The sequence below is a fragment of the Monodelphis domestica genome, chromosome 2, assembly GCF_027887165.1.
Source record: "Monodelphis domestica isolate mMonDom1 chromosome 2, mMonDom1.pri, whole genome shotgun sequence".
Lineage (NCBI taxonomy): Eukaryota > Metazoa > Chordata > Mammalia > Didelphimorphia > Didelphidae > Monodelphis > Monodelphis domestica.
This window is the reverse complement of record NC_077228.1, coordinates 346,682,407-346,701,292: the sequence shown is the minus strand read 5'-3', so window position 1 is coordinate 346,701,292 and position 18,886 is coordinate 346,682,407. Positions and strand designations below refer to the sequence as shown.

Below are 18,886 nucleotides of genomic sequence, written 5' to 3'. Positions count from 1 at the left end.
TTATAAATATATATTAAATTTCTAAATTCCATATTTCTAAAATTCTAAATTAAATTTCTAAATTCTAAAACTCTAAATTAAATTTCTAAAATTCTAAAATAAATTAGAAATTAAATTTCTAAATTAAAATAAATACAAATAAAAACACCAACAAATGAAAAATTCACTGAGATAGAACAGTCTTCTGTGAATTAAAGGCAAAATCTAAAGAAATACAGGAGACATACCTAGACATTAAATGACTTGTCCATGTGAACATCTGGACACTCAGAACTTCAGCTACTATGTCAAGCTGCCTTATTTAAGTAAGTATAATTTGAAGTTAATTTGTGTGTTATAGCTTAAATAATTATCTTCATTTCATAAATAGCAAGAAAAAGGACATTACATAAATAAAATGTCCTTTATTTTCTCAATGCTGCATTCCTGAAATGTCTGGGCCTGTGCTAATCTAACAGGAGACACTAATTACCTGGTTGCAGCTAGCTTAGGTGAAGGCAGAATATTTATTTCCATTCTTCAGGGATATGTTTGCCTTGATCCTCTTAGTGCCTTAGCAGAGGGCCTTCACGAGTTGCCACAGCAACTGAGCTGAGGCTCCATCCAATGCACTTGAGGCCTTCCTCTGTCTAGGTCTTTTAATATTCTGTGGGTACCCGTACAGCACTCAGGCTGTCCATCTGTCATCCCTCTCACTTCATGACCAGCCCCACCGATCATATTATTTTCTGGATGTTATCTGTTTTTGCCATTTCTTTAAAGCAAGTCATTATTATTAGTAATATATAGCAACCTGCTTATGAATAAATAAGTAAATGCTTATTTGCTTTGGCTGTGTGAAACACAGCCCCTTGCTTGCTATCTTATCCCTAGCAAACAGTGTAATGCTATGGACTCATACGATAGAGACTGATGATGTAATTGGGGATGGGGGAGGGAGCTACATTTTCATATCTTCTTTGAGGCTAAGCTTGGTTATTATAATTTCACAGTATAGGGAATACTACAATATATGATTGGAGTGTTGGATAATTTTGTTGAACTCCTTTTTCCCCCATCTTTAAATTCATTTATTTATTTTTTCAGAGAGATGTATTTCTGGGAGAGAGAGAAATGTAATGAGAAATGTAGGTCATGTGAAAATAAAAGCTAGCAATATAATTAAAATTGATGAAAGAGTAAGAAAGCACTTTTTGCTCCTTGGAAGAAAATTGCTATCTGAAACCACTGATAACAAGTATTATCACAACAAGCTTGTCTTTTGCACAAAATTTCATTTAATTAAAATAAATATATTAAGTCCCTGCAGTGGGCAGGGCACTCTTCTAATTACTGAGGGTGCATGTCAACTTAATAAGAGTCTCTAACAACTCCCATTCATATGCTGAAATGTTTTAAGGTTTACAAAGTGTTTTCCTGATAACCTTATGAATAGTAGTGGAAATTTTATTATTACTTCAATTTTATGGATCAGGCTCTCAATTTCAAACTTCTTTGCATAGTATTTAGGTTTGAAACCCCATACCCCATGAGCAATTCTACTTTTCTACTCTTAATTCTTATCACCACCCTCTACATTTTCTACCCTCTAGCCAAACTGGTGTGCTTTTTGTTCTCTAACACATCATGTACCCTCCCACCTATAAGACTTTGCTCATATTGTTCCCTAGGGAGGATCCATGGCTCAGTGGAAATAGCCTTCAAGTTCAGGGTCACAGCATCCAAATCTTAATGCTGACTCTGCTGTTTCCTGCTTGTGTAATATGGGATCAAACATTTAATCTTTCAGAATCTTAGTTATCTCATTTGTTAAATGAGAGTGTTGGACTACTTGGTAGCTAAGATCTTTTCTAACTAGATAAATGAATGGACTCCTTCCCCTTACCTGTTGAAGTACAACTTTTACAATCCAACCATTTCACCTCATCTGCAAACTTCTCTATAAATAAGAACTGAAATGTATATAATTCTTAAATCAATTTACATGCTTATATTCAACAGAATGTATTATATTTTTATATGTGCACAGCATGCAGTACTAAAATAAAAATGAAAAGTCACTAGGCTGTGTCAATGTGGAAATCTAGAAATCCCCAGTTTATTTAGTTGGGAGGTAGAAACCCCAGGTTTTGACCTTGTCACAGAATGTCTATTGTCTGGTGAAGTGGGACCTTCCCTCAGGGGGAAAACTCTCCTGTGACAAGGTCAAAACCTGGGGTTTCTACCTCTCAACTAAATAAACTGGGGATTTCTAGATTTCCACATTGACAGCTCAAAGAGCTTACATTCATATTTTGTTCTCCCAGATTAATTTTGTTGTTTTTTTCTAGTTCTGTAAAGTAATTTTTGGGTAATTTGATTGGTATGGCACTAAATAAGAAAATGAATTAAGGTACGATTGTCATTTTTATAATATTAGTTCAGCAAACCCATGAGCAATTACTATTTTTCCAATTGTTTAGATCTGATTTTATTTTTGTGAAAAGTGTCTTTTAATCTGTTTTATTCCTGGGTTTGTCTTGGCAGAAAGAAACACAAGTATTTTATATTGTCTACAGTTAATCAACCAATCAATTTTAAAAATCCCTTACATTCTGTCTTAGAGGAAAATACTTAATGGTGAAATACATATCAGGTTTTGTTGTGAAATACATGAAAGCCTACAAATGTTGCATGTGAGATAGCAGCAGCATCTTGTTCAATAGCGTGGTACCTAGTTATTTGAAAACTCCTGATCCCGATCATTTCAGCTAAATTCAAGGATAATGTTGAATTGTGTAGGAATCCATGCATTCATGAGTTTTCAACAATAATTGCGCATGTATAATTTGAAAATACAATTAGCCTAAAAGCAAAACACCATTTTCATCAATTGCCTCTACCTTGGAAGGAGACATTCTTTATTTCTCAATTTTTCTTTTCCACTTCTAACTGAGAACTAAGCATATATGATACCATGGCATTTAAAGGAGATAAAACATACAGTGTATTCAAAAGGATGATTTTAAATTCATTTGTTTTAAAATCAATACTGTGTACTGATTCCAAGATAGACAAGAGGTAAGGGCTAGGCAGCTGGGCAGGGTTACACAACTAGGAAGTGTCTGAGGTTTAATTTGAACCCAGAACCTCCTGTCTTTAAAACTGACTCAATACACTGAGCCATCCAACTACCCCCTCCACAGTTAATTTAAATGAAATTTATTTTTCTATCTCTTGTTGCTGGGTTTTGTTAGTAAAGAAATACTATGTGAATTTATTTTACATCCTGAAACTTTGCTAACATTTTTAATTATTTAAACTAGTTTTTTAGTTGAATTTTAGGATTCTTTAAGTATATCATCATACAGCCTGCAAAGAATGATAATTTTGTTTCTTCATTGCCTATTCTAATTTATTTAATTCCTTTTTTTTTCTCTTATTGCTATAGCTAGCAATTCTAGTACAATGTTTAATAATAATGGTGATAATGGACATTACATTCACATTTGAAGTCCACTTTAACAAATAGTATTATATAATGGAAACTGAAACAGAAGTTATTCAGATATCAAGTTACTTAGTTACACATCTAACAAATGATAGAAATGAGGCATTTCCCAAATCCCCGGTCTAGCAACTAACAAAGGCAAGTTTCCTCTTATGTACCCTGCCCTGATTTCTGTTCTCTCTCCACCACGACCACCCCTTCCCTACTATAAGAACTCAGCCTTGCCTGGTGAAAAGGGAAACAGTGTGATGTGGTAGAAAGAACACTTGATTTGGGGTCATGGGAACTGAATTTAAATCCAGACTTTGGGGCTTGGTCCCTATGTCATCTCAAGGAGTTTCCTTATATGTAAAATGAGATGGTTGGACTAAGATCCCTTTGTTTAAAAAAATATATATTTTTTGTTCTAATGATTTTTATGACAATTCTGGAAATGCATGAAGAACCTGTGATTTCTGTCAGTATGAGGAGCTCCTACAGGAACTCCTTCCAAAGAAGTTGCCTGAGGCACATGGAAGATGGGACTCACCTCAAGGTCACACCTTCAGCAGGGGTATTTGGCTCCAAGCCTACCCTGGTGCTATGTATTGTGTAGTGTAGGTATTTGTATGTACCTCGACACCCTTACTCCCCAAGTTGCAAGAGAAAAGGGAACATATAGCCACACTTTACTTTTTTCGGGGTACCCAACTGTGTTGCTGTTTGCCTTTCCAAGACTGAAACACATAGGTGTTGGACAAATAAAAGAGAGCCTTCAGGTAGGTTGTGTTCACTAAGCCAGGGCGAAAACTTTAATATCCTGACTGAACAAAATGTTCTTTCAAAGGATTTTACAATCAAATCAAGCTTGTAAGCTTCATGAAGTCCAGTTCACTTCTTGAATACATATTAACAGTATAGACTTCACTGCCAGAATAGGGAAGCCGAGGGACTGAAGGCAAATCACCCACAAATCTCCTATAGCTGGAAAGGCCGAGGGTATAGCTTCCAGAGACTACATGTCCCATCGTGCACTACACCGTCCGGAGTCGGCCCTGTTGGGGGTATTAGTCTTCTTTGAACCGGTTAAGTGATTTGTATGGCTCAGCATTCTCGTTTAATTGTGGTCAAGACCCAGCTTTTGCGTCCATCCTCCCGGTGAAAAAGGCCTAAAGCTTTAAGGTGGCCTTTCCGCCCTTCCCCCATCTCATCTCGAAGGGCGGTGGTGCCGCGGTCCTCCCACGTCGCCGTCGCCGGCGGATGACGCAGGGGGCCGCGTGCTAGTCCCACGTGTGCGGCTGCCCCGGAGCCGCGGCGGCCGCTTTCCTTGGGGGCGGTGGCGGCGGTAGCGGTGCCATAGGGATAGCGCGGCTGTGGGGAGCCTTAGACTCCTCGTCCGGAGGAGGGCGGCCGGCTGCTGGAGCCCTTGTTGGAAGGTGGGGGTGGGTGGGAAGTGGGTGCTGGGGAAATGGAGCACCTGCAGCTAGATCTGGCGGCCGCCCCGCTGCGAATCCTCGCGGCCAGGAACGAAAAGAGCCGTAGCGAGCTCGGCAGGTTCCTGACGAAACAGGTGAGCGCCTCGCTGTGGACCCCCAAGGCCCAAAGAGGGGTGCCAAGGGTCCGATTGCGGAGAGGCCCCTTCGCGCCGCCGCTTCCTTCCCTTCCAGCCTCAGCCCACACCAGAAACGCTGCGGGGGTAGGGTGGGGTGGGGGCGGTGTAGACCAGCTCTTCCTCACCTGGCATCCTCGGGGCTCGAGGGGGACCTTGATTGTTTATCTCTTTGCATTTGTGGGGACGGGGGTCTTTTTTTTTTTAAAGGCGGGGCATAGTTGATTTTTTTTTTAATCCTGGTTTTTGATCCTTCCCTGCGTGGTCTCTGGAAATCTAAATCTGACTTGTTTTCTGACATAGAACCTTTAAGGCTGTTATCTCCAAGTAGGCAACCTCCAGCTTTTTTTTTTTTTAAAGGATAGTAATTGGTTTCTGTTCGTTTTCCTCGCTTCCTCTCCTTCCCCCCAATCTACACCCCCTTTTCGGTTTATAAAGGAGCAAGGATTTTTACTGGTTTCCTATTATCTGTAACCTAGTGGAGGATGCAAAAAAAAAAATGTGTGAAACCTATCCTCAAGGAGCTTGCAGTCTAGATGTGGAGACGTGATTCAAGAATTGTGGGAAACCGCAATTCGGTGCTATTAGTGTGATACAGACAATAAGTCCCATAGGAGATGAGCTGCGTGGGCTGGAGCTCTGAACTATGCCTTTTTGGATTAATTGATTCTTAGGAACAGGGCCATGAATCAGTCTGAGGTGGGGGGATGCAGAGTGAGGATAAGGTGCGTTCCTGGCCGGCTAAGAGCGTACTGGCTCATGGGGGTGGGTCACCTCTCCCAAAGACGAATACCGTGGAGGATATGTACAATGGAGAAATCCAGGAAAGGGGCAATGATTAAAAAATCTTTTTGTAAAAATAAAGAAATATGATATGTAAATGTAAAAAACATGTAAAGCAAAAGGTTTACTTTATTACTGTGATTTAAAAGAGTACTTTAATGGATGGGAAAGGAACAGTCAGGGAATACTTAAAAGAAATGGTACCACAGTTGGACCTACAAAGAAAGGATAGACCTCTATAGGGGAGATGGGATGGGTGCTTGGGCAAGAAAGAGTCTAATTTAGATGTCGTGATGGATTAGGAAATGGACTTGTCCTCTTACTTTTGGGGATTGAGAATAGTCCAGGTTGCCTGGAGCACTGAATATGAGAAAAAGGTTAGTGGAAGGTAAGACTAAAAGAAATGGTAGTTTGAAGGCAGATTGTGGAGGACTTGGGATGCCATTTTTAGGTTAGTCGACTCTGGGGAGCTGTTCAACATTTTTGATTGAGTGCCTGCAGTGATCAGAAAGAATTCGTTTTTTGAAAGATTACTTTGGTAGAGATGGAAAGGAGGGCATAAATAGCTGGGGGGGATATTCTCATAGTTTAGGTGAGAGAAGTTGAAGCCTTCCCTTATTGTGGTTTTAGTGGAAGTGGACAGATGTATTAGGTATTAAATTCCTACTTGTTTGCCTCATTATAGTTTGGAAGCTCTTGTGTTGAGGGTTTCAATCCAGATGAAGCCCCTGTAGTTCTTGTCAAGATAGAAAGCAGGGCCATTTATTGTGATGGGCTCTGTTCTTGAAAGGAGAGCCCAGCTTAATTCAGAGAGAATCATTATCAAGAGGTTGGTCTAGAAATGATGAAAAAAATTTGGGGGTGTGGGTAGGGGTTCATTATAACTCATGAAATTGTCCAACAAACTGGATTTATTATTTTTCAATATTGGCTGAAGTAGTACCCACCTCATATTTGAAAAAAATCTGATTTGTATCAAAGAAGAATTAAGAGGATTGATTAGGTGTGGGAAATAAGAGTGAATAAAGCATCAAATGTCTCAGTTTATAAATGTGTGATTGGCAGGATGATGGTTTCATTAGAGATTGTTCCAAGGGCTTTGTAGTGAAGAAAATGACTTAATTTTGGACATGTTGAAGTTGAAGTATTCGACAGGTGAAAATAAAAGACTGGATTGGGGGTGGTGGAGCAGTTGGAGGTGAAGATAAATAATTGGGAATTATTTATGGAGAGAGTATAATTGAAGCCTGGGAAGTAGGTGAACTGACCATATGTAGAGAGAAGAGACTAATTAATTGGTCAATAATTGAACCTTGTTGGAACTCTCCGGTGTATTGGGAGGAGGATGACTGAGTGCTGTGGGAGAAGGGGATGTTTAACAATGGTGAATAAGGTTTTGGAGGATAAAGAGTACAAAGGATATTAGCTCTTGGAACATTAATTATCATTTATAAAGCCTTCCAATCACTAGTGAGGTACTACTTTTATTGCCATTTTATAGTTGAGGAAATTGAGGATCACATTTTTTCTAAGAGATTTGCCCTATCTGAATGTATCTAAATCCAAGTGTTTGTGACCTCCAAGTTCAATATTAGATCCATTATGCTAGGTTGCCTTCCTAAAGAAAAGTACTTTTGGAAAAGAGGCATTTCAGTAGAATGGAAGTAATAGAAGCTCTTCTATATTGCTGGGTTTGAGGAGTCTGCAGTGATGGAAGAAGTGGAGACAGTGAATAATAGCATACTTTTTCCTTAAGGTTGGCAATGAATGACAAAAGAGAGAGGATGATAATAGGGCCTATAGGTTAGGGGAAACCTGAGTATTTTTGCAGCAAGGGGGTATGGAAGAGGAACTAAGAGATTGGTTGTCTATGTCTTCCCCAGGAAGAACAATATCTTCTTCCACTCAGACTAAAAGTAAAGGTAATAGGATGTCTAAAGGAGTTGATAAGTCTATGGTAAGTCTTAGGGGTTGTTCTCTACTCAGTCAAATAGGAAACTAGCCATCTACTTAGTGATGGGTAGGTATATACTTGGAGAATTGAGCAGAGGAAGTTTGTAATAGCTAGTATAATAACCTGTATCAACTCACTTACAGGACTCAGTGTGGCATAGAGAGTAGAGAGATGGTTTTGAAGCCAGAAAGACCTGAGTTCAGATCTTGACTCTGACCACTGGGTTTGTAATACTGAACAAGTCATTTAAACCTCTCAGAGCTCTAAGCGACTCTGAAGAGAAGGGAGTTTCTTCACTTGGGAGTTCTTTATATCAATTATATCATTTAAATTTAAATTTATATCAATTAAAACATAGGTATTTTAAAAAAAACAATTATATTTTGAAGGTTTACAAAGTTAGGAGAATAAAATGATTACCTTGTGTTAGTAAGAGTCTCATTGAGTTTAGACTGGATAAATTTGTCATAAGATGAATGTGAGATTTGTTTCTAAGTATGTACTGGACGTAGTGATAGCTTAAACTTGAGGATGCCTGGGAGAATGTTGAGAAATGTCATTTACAGAAACAGATGAATTTCTCCCTCTAAGTTATTGTCTGTACAGTTCATGTGACAGCCATCTGTGGCTTTGTGATGGCTCTTCTATCATTGCTGTGAACTGTTAAATTTTTTATTATTTAACTATGTGTTTTGACTTGTCCTTCCAGTTAAGTGGAATGTTTCTCTATAGCACCTTGTTCAGCACCCTGCACACAAAATGTGCCTCGTTGATTTATATTGATTTGAACAACTGCATCCTAAGTTAAATGATGTCACCAGTAAGGTTCATATCTGATGTGCCTTAAATTCACATGGAAATCATCAACTCATAGTTTTCCACTTAGTTTTTATTAACCACAATTTGGTTTTGCTGTTGGTACATATAGATCTATAGGTATATGTGTATAAATCTTTTTCAAAAATATATTTAATCGTTATTATTCTTACTTAGTTGTGGAAAAATAGAGGTTTTTTAACGGAATATAAATAGTGAAGCTAGTTGTTTTTTAGCTCTGTATTAGACTACCTCTTTTCCCTTCTATTTCTTTTAAAGGATAGAAGATTGTAAGCATGGGTTTTGTATTGAAACATTTTTCTTGAAGTCACTACCCACCCTCTTACAGAGGTGATGGTTTCAAGATGAAGAATGAGACATAATTTGGGCATCACCAATGAGGGGATTTATTTTGCTTTAATATGCATATTTGTTATAAGGGGTTTTTTTCCCTTTCCTTTTTAAATGGGGCGGTACAAGAAGGAGAGAAAATAAGGAGATTTAATTGGGGGAAAAAGGGTAAAAATCTTTTTAAACCTGAATTCTCAAATTGTTTTATTACTTTTTTAAAGAAAAAAATCACCAAACCTTTTAGGGTACAGAAAATCCTTTTGAGTCATGTACTCAAATTTACATTTAGAATCTTAGGTATAGGTTTTCTAGATGTGTATGGTACAAAAGAGAAAAAGATGTATTTTTCACTTTGCTGTTATAGAATTTCCTTTTAGATAGAACTGAGAGACGAGAAGAAAAGTCAGCCTAGGACTGAGGTGGCAGATTTTTTTGGCATATAGTAGGCACTTAAGTTCTTGCAATTTGAAAACTTTCTATGCCCTGGTTACAAATCTTTATATGACATTGTTTATTTCTGGTTTGATTTATCAATAGAAAAAATATGACAGTGTAAGTAGATCCATAGAATTTTAGAACTGAAAGATACCTTAGAAGTCATTTAATTCAATCTCCACATTTTACAGACTATTAAACGGAGACCTGGAAGTAATAAAGCGATGTATACAAAGATATACAGCACATTAATTGATAGAAGTGGTACCCTTCAATCTTCTCCCTAACCTTTTTCTCTTTGAAAATCATAGGTTTCTAGTTCCAAGTTGGATTCTCCCACTGTTTCTCTATGTCTCTATTAATTTTAAAAGAATTAGAAATATGTGTATTTAGGACTTCTAAGACAATGTTCAGATACTCATTTTTAGTTGCTTTGGATTTTTATGGCAATTTCTAGGTAATATTTCTGTAGCCATATAGCATTATTACAGCGGATACATGTAGTGCTAAAAATTCATCCTGGAACAAAATAAAATATGGAAGGAAAATTCAACCCCAGGAGCACTGTTAAAAGACATCAGATGAACCCATCTGACAGTTGGGTTTAGTACAAGAAGCAACATGCTAATGATGAAATAAATAGGGATTTAGGCATATGATTTCAATTTAAGTTAGGAGCTTCTGGGAGCCCTAGGAAGCTGCCCTATGCCCTACCTTTAGAAGATTTGCCCATGACTACAGAGGACTACTCTTTAAAGCTGGATGGGCTGTGGGTCTCCCTTTCAGGATAGAGTATCAAAGATGACCTTAACTACCAGAAGGCTCCTATTTCTTTTTAAAGGAAATGTGTACAGTGAGTTGGATCATAATAACACAGATTTAAAGCTGAAAAGAACCTCAAAGATCAGGTCCAGTACCCTTTCTTCTTATAGCTGAGGAGACTGGAACCTAAGGAAATTTAAGTGACTTCCTCAAGGTGGCATAGATAACAAATAAAGAGGATTGAACTTGGGTCCTTTGGTTCCATACTAAATATTATTTTCCATATCATTTGAATTCAAATCTCACTTTAATGATTTCTCAAAATTGCTTTCTTCTTACTAGAAATTAGGATTCTTCTCATCTGTATTAGGGATTCCAAACATGAACTGAAGAGAACCTTTTTTGTACTTAAACCAGCTGATTTAACTGCTTCTGTATCCTTTATTTGTACCTTTTGTGTATGTCCTCTTCCCTCCTACTTGGAATTGAAATACCTGAAGCTTGGGCACAGCCTTGTGTTTTATTTAGTATTGTCCTTCAGAGCTTTGCTTAATAGATGTCTAATATTTGTCGGATTAAATAGCATTTATTTGAAATTGAATTATGACTAGGCTATAATTGTCAAAAGACTTTAGATCCTGCTTTATCTATTTGCCTCCTTTATAACAGGGTCATCTACCTCCAGGTTTTTGGGAGATTATCCCAGTTGAACAAATTCTTGCAGGCTCTACCAAGCTGGAAAAGCTTTAGAATACAGACCTGTTGTTGCTCTGTTAGCTAATGAGATCAGTCTTTATCTAGGCTCATCATAGGCTGGCTATCAGGTAGCCATAGCAACTGGCTATGGCCACTTGTAGTCATAGCAACTCATAAAAATGTGGATTAACTGTGTTCTCTGGTTTGCGTCAGTTCAATATGGATTTGTCCTCATCTTCACTCACATAATCTCTGGAGTTCTTCCTTGTTTCTCTATATTTTAATCATCATCTTTGATAGGATAATGAGATGATAGATTTAAAATTGGAAGTGATTTTGGAGATTTTATGGTTCATCTTACTCATTTTACAGATGAGGAACTTGGACACTAGAGAAGGCAAGTAACTGCCCCAGAGGCAATGCAGGTAACAAATGGTAGCTTGGAAACTCAGGCTGAGGTCCTCTGACTGCAGATACAGCACTTATTCCACTACCCCATGCATTAGAGAGGAACAAGAAATGTTGGTGCCAAATGACCTGGGTTTGAAATGTGACATTAAGCACTTGGTTTGCAAAGCATTCTGTAGTTGCCCAGCTTCATGAAGCTGGTGAAGTGCTGGAAGCAGGAATTTTAACTGAACAATTTAGTGCAACAAACAGCAAGGGCCAATTTTTGGCAAGGAATTGGTTTAAAAACAGAAAGGAAGAAATTGTTCTTATCCTCATGCATTTTGTAATTAGTAGTGACAGATTTGATTCCAAGATCTCTGTTTTTTCTACTGTAGTTAGGTCAGTTTCTTGCTTTGAAATAGAAAAAAAAAATTTTAATTGACAAGCATTTACTTTCCCTCCCATTTCATTCCTTTCCCTCATTGCAAAATAAAAACAACCTTGAAACAAATATACATATTCAAGGACAACTCATAAAAGCAAATCATAAATTTTCTCATTGGTCATATCCAAAAATACATGTTTCATTCTGAGTTCATCACCTGTCAAGAAGTGGGTAGCATGCTTCATTATTGGCCTGTTGGTCATTGAATTGATCAGAGTTCTTAAGGTTTTAAATTTTATTTGCTTTGACAATGTTCATTATTGTGTAAATTGAGTATTGTTATATACATTTTTCTCAATTTAGTAATTTAATTCTACATTTGTTTCTGCAAGTCTTCCTAGGTTTCTCTGAAAGCATACCTTTCATAATTTATTATGATTGGTAATATTCCCTTATATTCTATACCATTGCCTAATTCATGATCATTATTTTAGATTCTAGATCTTTGCTAAAGAGATACTATTTAAATTTTTGTACATATGAGTCCTTTTCCTCTTTCTTTGATTTCTTTAGGATGAAGACCTAGTAGTAATATTGCTAGATCCAGAGGTATTTATGACTGTCTAATTACTTTTGGGGAACAGTTCTAACTAAATTGCTTTCCAGAATGTCTGAATCAGTTCACAGGTCTATGAAGGATGTATTAATGTGTCTGTTTTCCCACAACTTCAACAATATTTGTCATTTTTTAAAAATTTTTGCCAGTTTGTGGAATCTCATAGTTGTTTTCATTTGCATTGCTTTTGTTGCATTTTTTTTCACATGGCCATTAGATTTCTTAAAAAAAAAAACCCAACAAACCTCCTGCTCATATCCTTCCACTATTTTTCAGTTGGGGAATGGGGATAATGGACTACCTCACAAATTTGTTGAGTTTAAAAAAATTATGTATGGTTTTAAGTCCTTTGAATTGTGAGACATTAGCATTATTGTTGCTTTTGGTTAAAATGAATTTTTTCAAAGTATTTAGGTGTTCAAAAAATAATATTCCTGATTTTTCTCACAACAGTTCAAAGGAGATAACCATACCTGATTTTTAAAATTTCCTCATTTATTCCATTTATTTATTCCTTCATTCCTTCCTTCATTCACTCACTAATTTATTTATTTATTTGTCTTTTGGGATTAATTTATTTAGTCAATTAAAAACATTCCTTGGTTACAAGAATCACATTATTTCCCTCCCTCCCCTTCCCCTCACCCTTCCCATAGCCAGCCGCAATTTCATTGGGTATTACATGTGTTCTTGATCAGAACCTATTTCCATGTTGTTGGTTGCATTAGGATGTTCATTTAGAGTCTCCATCCCCAACCATATCCCTTTGACCCTTATATTCAAGCAGTTGTTTTTCTTCTGTGTTCCTACTCCCACAGTTTTCCCTCTGAATGTGGATAGTGTTTTTTCTTGTAGATCCCTCCAAGTTGTTCAGGATCACTGCATTGCCGCTACATTGGATTGTACCACAGTGTATTAGTCTCTGTGTACAATGTTCTCCTGGTTCTGCTCCTTTCACTCTGCATCACTTCCTGGAGGTTGTTCCAGTCTCCATGAAATTCCTCCACTTTATTATTCCTTTGAGCACAATAGTATTCCATCACCAACATATACCACAATTTGTTCAGCCATTCTCCAATTGAAGGGCATCCCCTCATTTTCCACTTTTTTGCCACTGCAAAGAGCGCAGCTATGAATATTTTTGTACAAGTCTTTTTTCTTATTATCTCATTGGGGTACAAACCCAGCAGTGCTATGGCCAGATGAAAGGGCATACAGTCTTTTAGCACCCTTTGGGCATAGTTCCAAATTGCCCTCTGGAATGGTTGGATCAGTTCACAATTCTACCAGCAATGCATTAATGTCCCAACTTTGCCACATCCCCTCCAGCATTCATTACTTTCCTTTGCTGTCATGTTAGCCAATCTGCTGAGTGTGAGTTGTGTAAGGATTAAAATTTAGGGGAGATGGGGAGACTGAGGCAGGTAGAAATTAGTTTCTCTCTGCAAGGAATATATATTTTTTAGAGGTTTATTAAAGGTTAAAGATTAAGAATATACAAGTAAGAAACATGTGCCTAGGCCAGAGGCCTAGACAAAATAACCTCACATCATGGAAGAGACGCCTCTGCTCCAAAAACGGAAGTCCAAAAAGGGCCGAGCCCTTCAAAAGCCTTTGCTTAAATATCTTCTCGATCTCGGCCCAGGTGAGATTACAAGGCATTCTGGGGAAGTGGAGCAAAGGCTCATGGGGATTGTAGTCCTGTATTCGAGTCTATTTTTTACATCCCCCCGTGTGATCATTTGTGGAAAAATTAATTTTTCCCCAAAAGGATCATAAAAACATAATAAACTTAAAAGATTACAATAGTGTGAGGATAAGAGAAAAAAGAATAAAACCAATAATTTCTGAACACATTGACAAAAAGCCGTTAGGGGGCAGTCCCCTTTGGCATAAAAGTATACATACAAATAAATGTTCAATCAACCACACCCAAAGTTCAATTTTGTGCAACTTGTGGTCTGGAGGCTTCTTCATGGTGGCTTCTCCAACAGTTCAGTTTCTGAATTCAGGGAAGTAGCATCTTCTTTACCTAAAATTCTTCTCAAAAGGAATTTAAACTTTGCAATTTAAATAATGATATTTTTTACATTCCCCCGTGTTGTGGGTGATTGAAAGATTCAGAATCAGTTAGGGATGCATGGCTGAGGTATGAGGTATATGAATCAATTGGCAAGAGATATTAAAAAGACATCAGAAAATCCAAAAGAAAAGAAAAATTTCTGGATGAAAATATAGACTATCAAAGTCTTATGTGTAAAAATTCCAAGTAGAAGAAAAATAAATCTATAACAGGTCCTTCAATCAGGGCCCAATCAAAATGATCTCAGTAATGATGCATTTACCCAGTCAGTGCCAGGACTACAGAAAGGTACCACACTATGAGAGGCAGAAAAGGGGACCAGATTATAGAAGCCAAGTAGGAGCCCAGGTTTTGGGGATACTCATCTTTGAGTATCTTCAGAGTGAGTGTAGATACAAGGAAAGCCTATGTCTTAACACATGTTAAACATAGTAACCTTGAGTCTTCACACTAGGTTCAAGACCTTTGTATTGGCTTAGAAATGCATCAATCCATCCTAGATTGGCCTTTCTTTGGCCCTATGAAATGGCTCTTGTGTGTATCTCTTGTCCTGAAATCAGACAGAATCATTAAGCAAAGTCCCATAATTTATTTAAATAATTAGTGGCATCAGTTTCATAGTCACAAGCTTTTTAGGGCATGCATTAGAAAATGTATCTTAAACTTGTAGCACTGAAAATCAAAAGGTTAAAGAAAATCTTAATACTGGTGACATGTGCTTCAAATATAAAAAGGAGAGAAAAAATAATTAAAAAACTGTAAAAGTATATTGCACATGCAAGAAAATATAATAATAAGAGCTTTAAAAAATTCAAAAATATAGCTTATAACCATTGACACTCTGTGTCAGTTAAGAAAATATAAAATACAAGGCTTTCTCACCAAAAAAATGAGATCCATTTCCTCTTTGTATCTGGCCATGATCACTGTGAGTAGAAGGCAAATGAATTGAACAAGGTTAACAATTTTTTCATCTTTAAAAATACAGTAGTACAAATATGTAGATATCAAAATCCCCAAAATTCTCAATAGCCCAATTAATTACAATAGCAAACAAACACACTTTCATATTTCACATAAGTTGCTGTATGACATTTTTAAAACCTATGAATTGATGGACATTTGTCACAATTTTTACAAACATAGCAATCCTTCAACCTTGGTAATAAACATATTTTTTTTTAAACAAAGTAAAACTCATCTTGGGTTTAGAACATAATCAAGAAATCTATATATCATTCTGGTAGAAGTAAAATTGTGAGCTAAAGAGCATAAATAAAGGGTGCTCCTTTTGGAGGCTTTTCCCAAGGGTACAAATGCCCTGAAATTAACTGCCCAACTTCCATTCGCATGTGGGAAGGTTGGGGGTTATAAAATACATTTCACTTCAGCTACTAGAATGGGCCTTACCTCGTGGTAGGGGCAGGCAAAAATAACCAGACTGTTAAAAAAAATTCCAAAATCATATTTAAAAAACCCTTAAAATCAAATCATTTGAGGTATTTAGCACATTACATTTTTCCAAGGTTGTTAATACAATTATAACCAGTTCTGAAGTCCATCTATCCTCAGCAAAATAAAAAAAGGCTGTTTTTTCATATATGGGCTTATTCACAATAATATTTGTTCAACACAGTTATAGGGGAAAAACAACAGAATTTCAAAACTCAGTACATTCAAAATAAATTCAATCAACCTTCAGTTCACAGAATAGTATTCAATCCAGTAATATATGAACTTAAAATCACAAAGTTATATCTTAAACAAAACAATGCAATAGAATACAGAGATTTTTTTATAAACCATTAGAGTCTGAAATGCCTTAGAATATAGCCTTTAGTCTCTTCAAAGTTCCTTGGGGTTTTTTTTTGTTTGTTTGTTTTTATTTATCCATTTAAATGTCTATTGTCCGAAGGTAGAGTAGTAAAGGCTAGGCTATGGGGTTCAAGGGATCCGTCCAGGGTCCCATAGCTGGGAAGCATCGGAGGCCAGACTTTAACTAGAGACCTCCCGTCTCTGGGCCTGGCTTCCAGTTCGCTGGGCCACCCATTTTCCTCCCCAAAGTTAAAGTTGAATCTTTGGGCTGAGTCTGCTCCCAGACAGGCAGGTAAAATCAATGAAATTGCCAGAAGAGTCAAAAATCCTTTTAAACAGCCCATTGCTTTTTAGGTTTCTGTTTGAAAAGTCTGTTTCTTCTCTCTAGTCTTTTCTCTCTTTCCCCTCTCTGATAGCCCTGTGGCCAATACCCCCAGCCACGTGGAGGCTTAGCCTAAGGGAAAATTGCCCGGTCTCCTTTCCCTCTGGTCTCTCCCCTCCGCCCACGTGGCCAATACTGTTACCAGCTGGTCGCAATGAGTCCTCAGCGATCTGCTCCAAGGATCTGGGTGATGAGCCGGCTGGGTCGGAAGCCAGATGGGTGAGAGACAGACTGCCGGGGTGGGTCGGGCTGGGAGCTGGAGCACAGCTCGGGCACCAGGTGAGAGGCCAGGAGCAGAAGCAGGAGCTGGAGAGGGCCGCAGGCAGGAGCTGATCAAGATGGTTTTCTAAAGAGCATCTCGGAGAACCTTGGCTTTAAAAAAAAATTCTCTAGGCTAAAAATTTTTTGAGAAGTTCTCATCCAATCTAGTGGTCGCCAACTGTAAAGATTAAAATTTAGGGGAGATGGGGAGACTGAGGCAGGTAGAAATTAGTTTCTCTCTGCAAGGAATATATATTTTTTAGAGGTTTATTAAAGGTTAAAGATTAAGAATATACAAGTAAGAAACATGTGCCTAGGCCAGAGGCCTAGACAAAATAACCTCACATCATGGAAGAGACGCCTCTGCTCCAAAAACGGAAGTCCAAAAAGGGCCGAGCCCTTCAAAAGCCTTTGCTTAAATATCTTCTCGATCTCGGCCCAGGTGAGATTACAAGGCATTCTGGGGAAGTGGAGCAAAGGCTCATGGGGATTGTAGTCCTGTATTCGAGTCTATTTTTTACAGTTGATACCTCAGAGTTGTTTTGATTTGCATCTCTCTGATTATAAGAGATTTAGAACATTTTTTCATGTGTTTATTAATAGTTTTGATTTCTTTAACTGAAAATTGCCTATTCATGTCCCTAGCCCATTTGTCAATTGGAGAATGGCTTGATTTTTTTTCTATAATTGGTTTAGCTCTTTATAAATTTTAGTAATTAGACCTTTGTCAGAGGTTTTTGTTATGAAGATTGTTTCCCAATTTGTTGCTTTCCTTCTAATTTTGGTTGCATTGGTTTTGGTTGTACAAAACCTTTTTACTTTGATGTAACGAAAATTATTGATTTTACATTTTGTGATTTTTTTCTAGCTTTTGCTTGGTTTTAAAATCTTTCCTTTCCCAAAGATCTGACATGGGATACTATTCTGTGTTTACCTAATTTGCTTATAGTTTCCTTCTTTATATTCAAGTCATTTATCCATTCTGAGTTTTATCTTAGTGTAGGGTGTGAGATGTTGATCCATACCTGATTTTTTGATATCCCCGGTTATCTCCTGTTATTTTTACATGTGGTTGAAGTCATTAATCTAAAACCTCAAATAAAGATTTGTTCATATTTTTGTTGCCTGTTTAGTAAAGGAAGAAAATATAATAGTCTCATACCTTTTGGAAAGATTTTTCAATAAGAGTTGAAACACAAGATTCTTTGAACTCACCTAGATTTGTCCTCAGAAGATTGCTTTGAAAACTTTCTTATTTCTTAGATCCTCTGGCTTGAGTTTAGACTTCAGTAGCATAACCTTTGAGAGCCTAGGGTCACCTCCTGTGAATCTTAAAAATTCTCAGACCCTACTTCAGAACACTTGGTTAAGACCATTCCCCATTTTAAACAATGAAGGGACTTAGATCAGGAATGTGAGAACTCTACTCCACTCATACTTAAGCATACTTTAGGGGAAGATAAAGTTGTAAACTCTTTACTGAACAATGAAAAGTACTTAACTCATACTTATAGTGAGGCAAAATCCCTTAAGCTAAGTCTATTTTTAGATCTAATACAAAAAGGTGCTAAGTATCTATGAAGGTCAGGCAACTTGCAAACTTGCAAGGGGAAAAGAGGTGTGAACTCACTCAGAAGTTTTAGTCTACCCAGAGAAGTTGAGAACTAAAGAAGGTGTGAATTAAGAATGGTCAGTCCTTTGGAAAAACGTCTACTGTGATTGGTAGATGTGAGAACATAGGGGAGGTGACATAGGAGAAAATTCTCTTTAAAAGGAGCTCAAAAGGGGTCTCGAGGGAGATTGAGCTTGCCAAAGCTGAACTGGTGGGTCTCTGAACACTAGAGTCTTGGTTGGACAAATCTTGTGGTGAGTTGATAAAAGACTGACTGATCTCTCTCTTAAGGCTGGCTTAAGCTGGTCTAGCCCTTTTCCTACTATTCCCTCTTACTCTCTTTCTCTCCCTTTTAATTCCTTCATTTGTATTAATAAAAATCTCCATAAAACCCAGCTGATTTGGGTATATTTAATATTTGGGAATTTTCCCATGGCGACCACTATATTTTTGATTTGAAACCATAT

The 18,886-nt window shown here is 37.3% G+C and overlaps 1 protein-coding gene across 2 annotated transcripts in view; it reads left to right on the top strand.

Moving 5' to 3' along the window:
* The first annotated feature begins 4,741 nt into the window (after nt 1-4,741).
* MDN1 (midasin AAA ATPase 1) overlaps nt 4,742-18,886 on the top strand; it is a 214,461-nt gene continuing 200,316 nt past the window's right edge. For both annotated transcript variants that reach the window (XM_007484319.3, XM_007484318.3), the window contains exon 1: nt 4,742-5,039. In XM_007484319.3, coding sequence (XP_007484381.2) covers nt 4,938-5,039 — 102 coding nt within the window. In that variant the 5' untranslated portion in view covers nt 4,742-4,937. The remainder of the gene's footprint in view (nt 5,040-18,886) is intronic.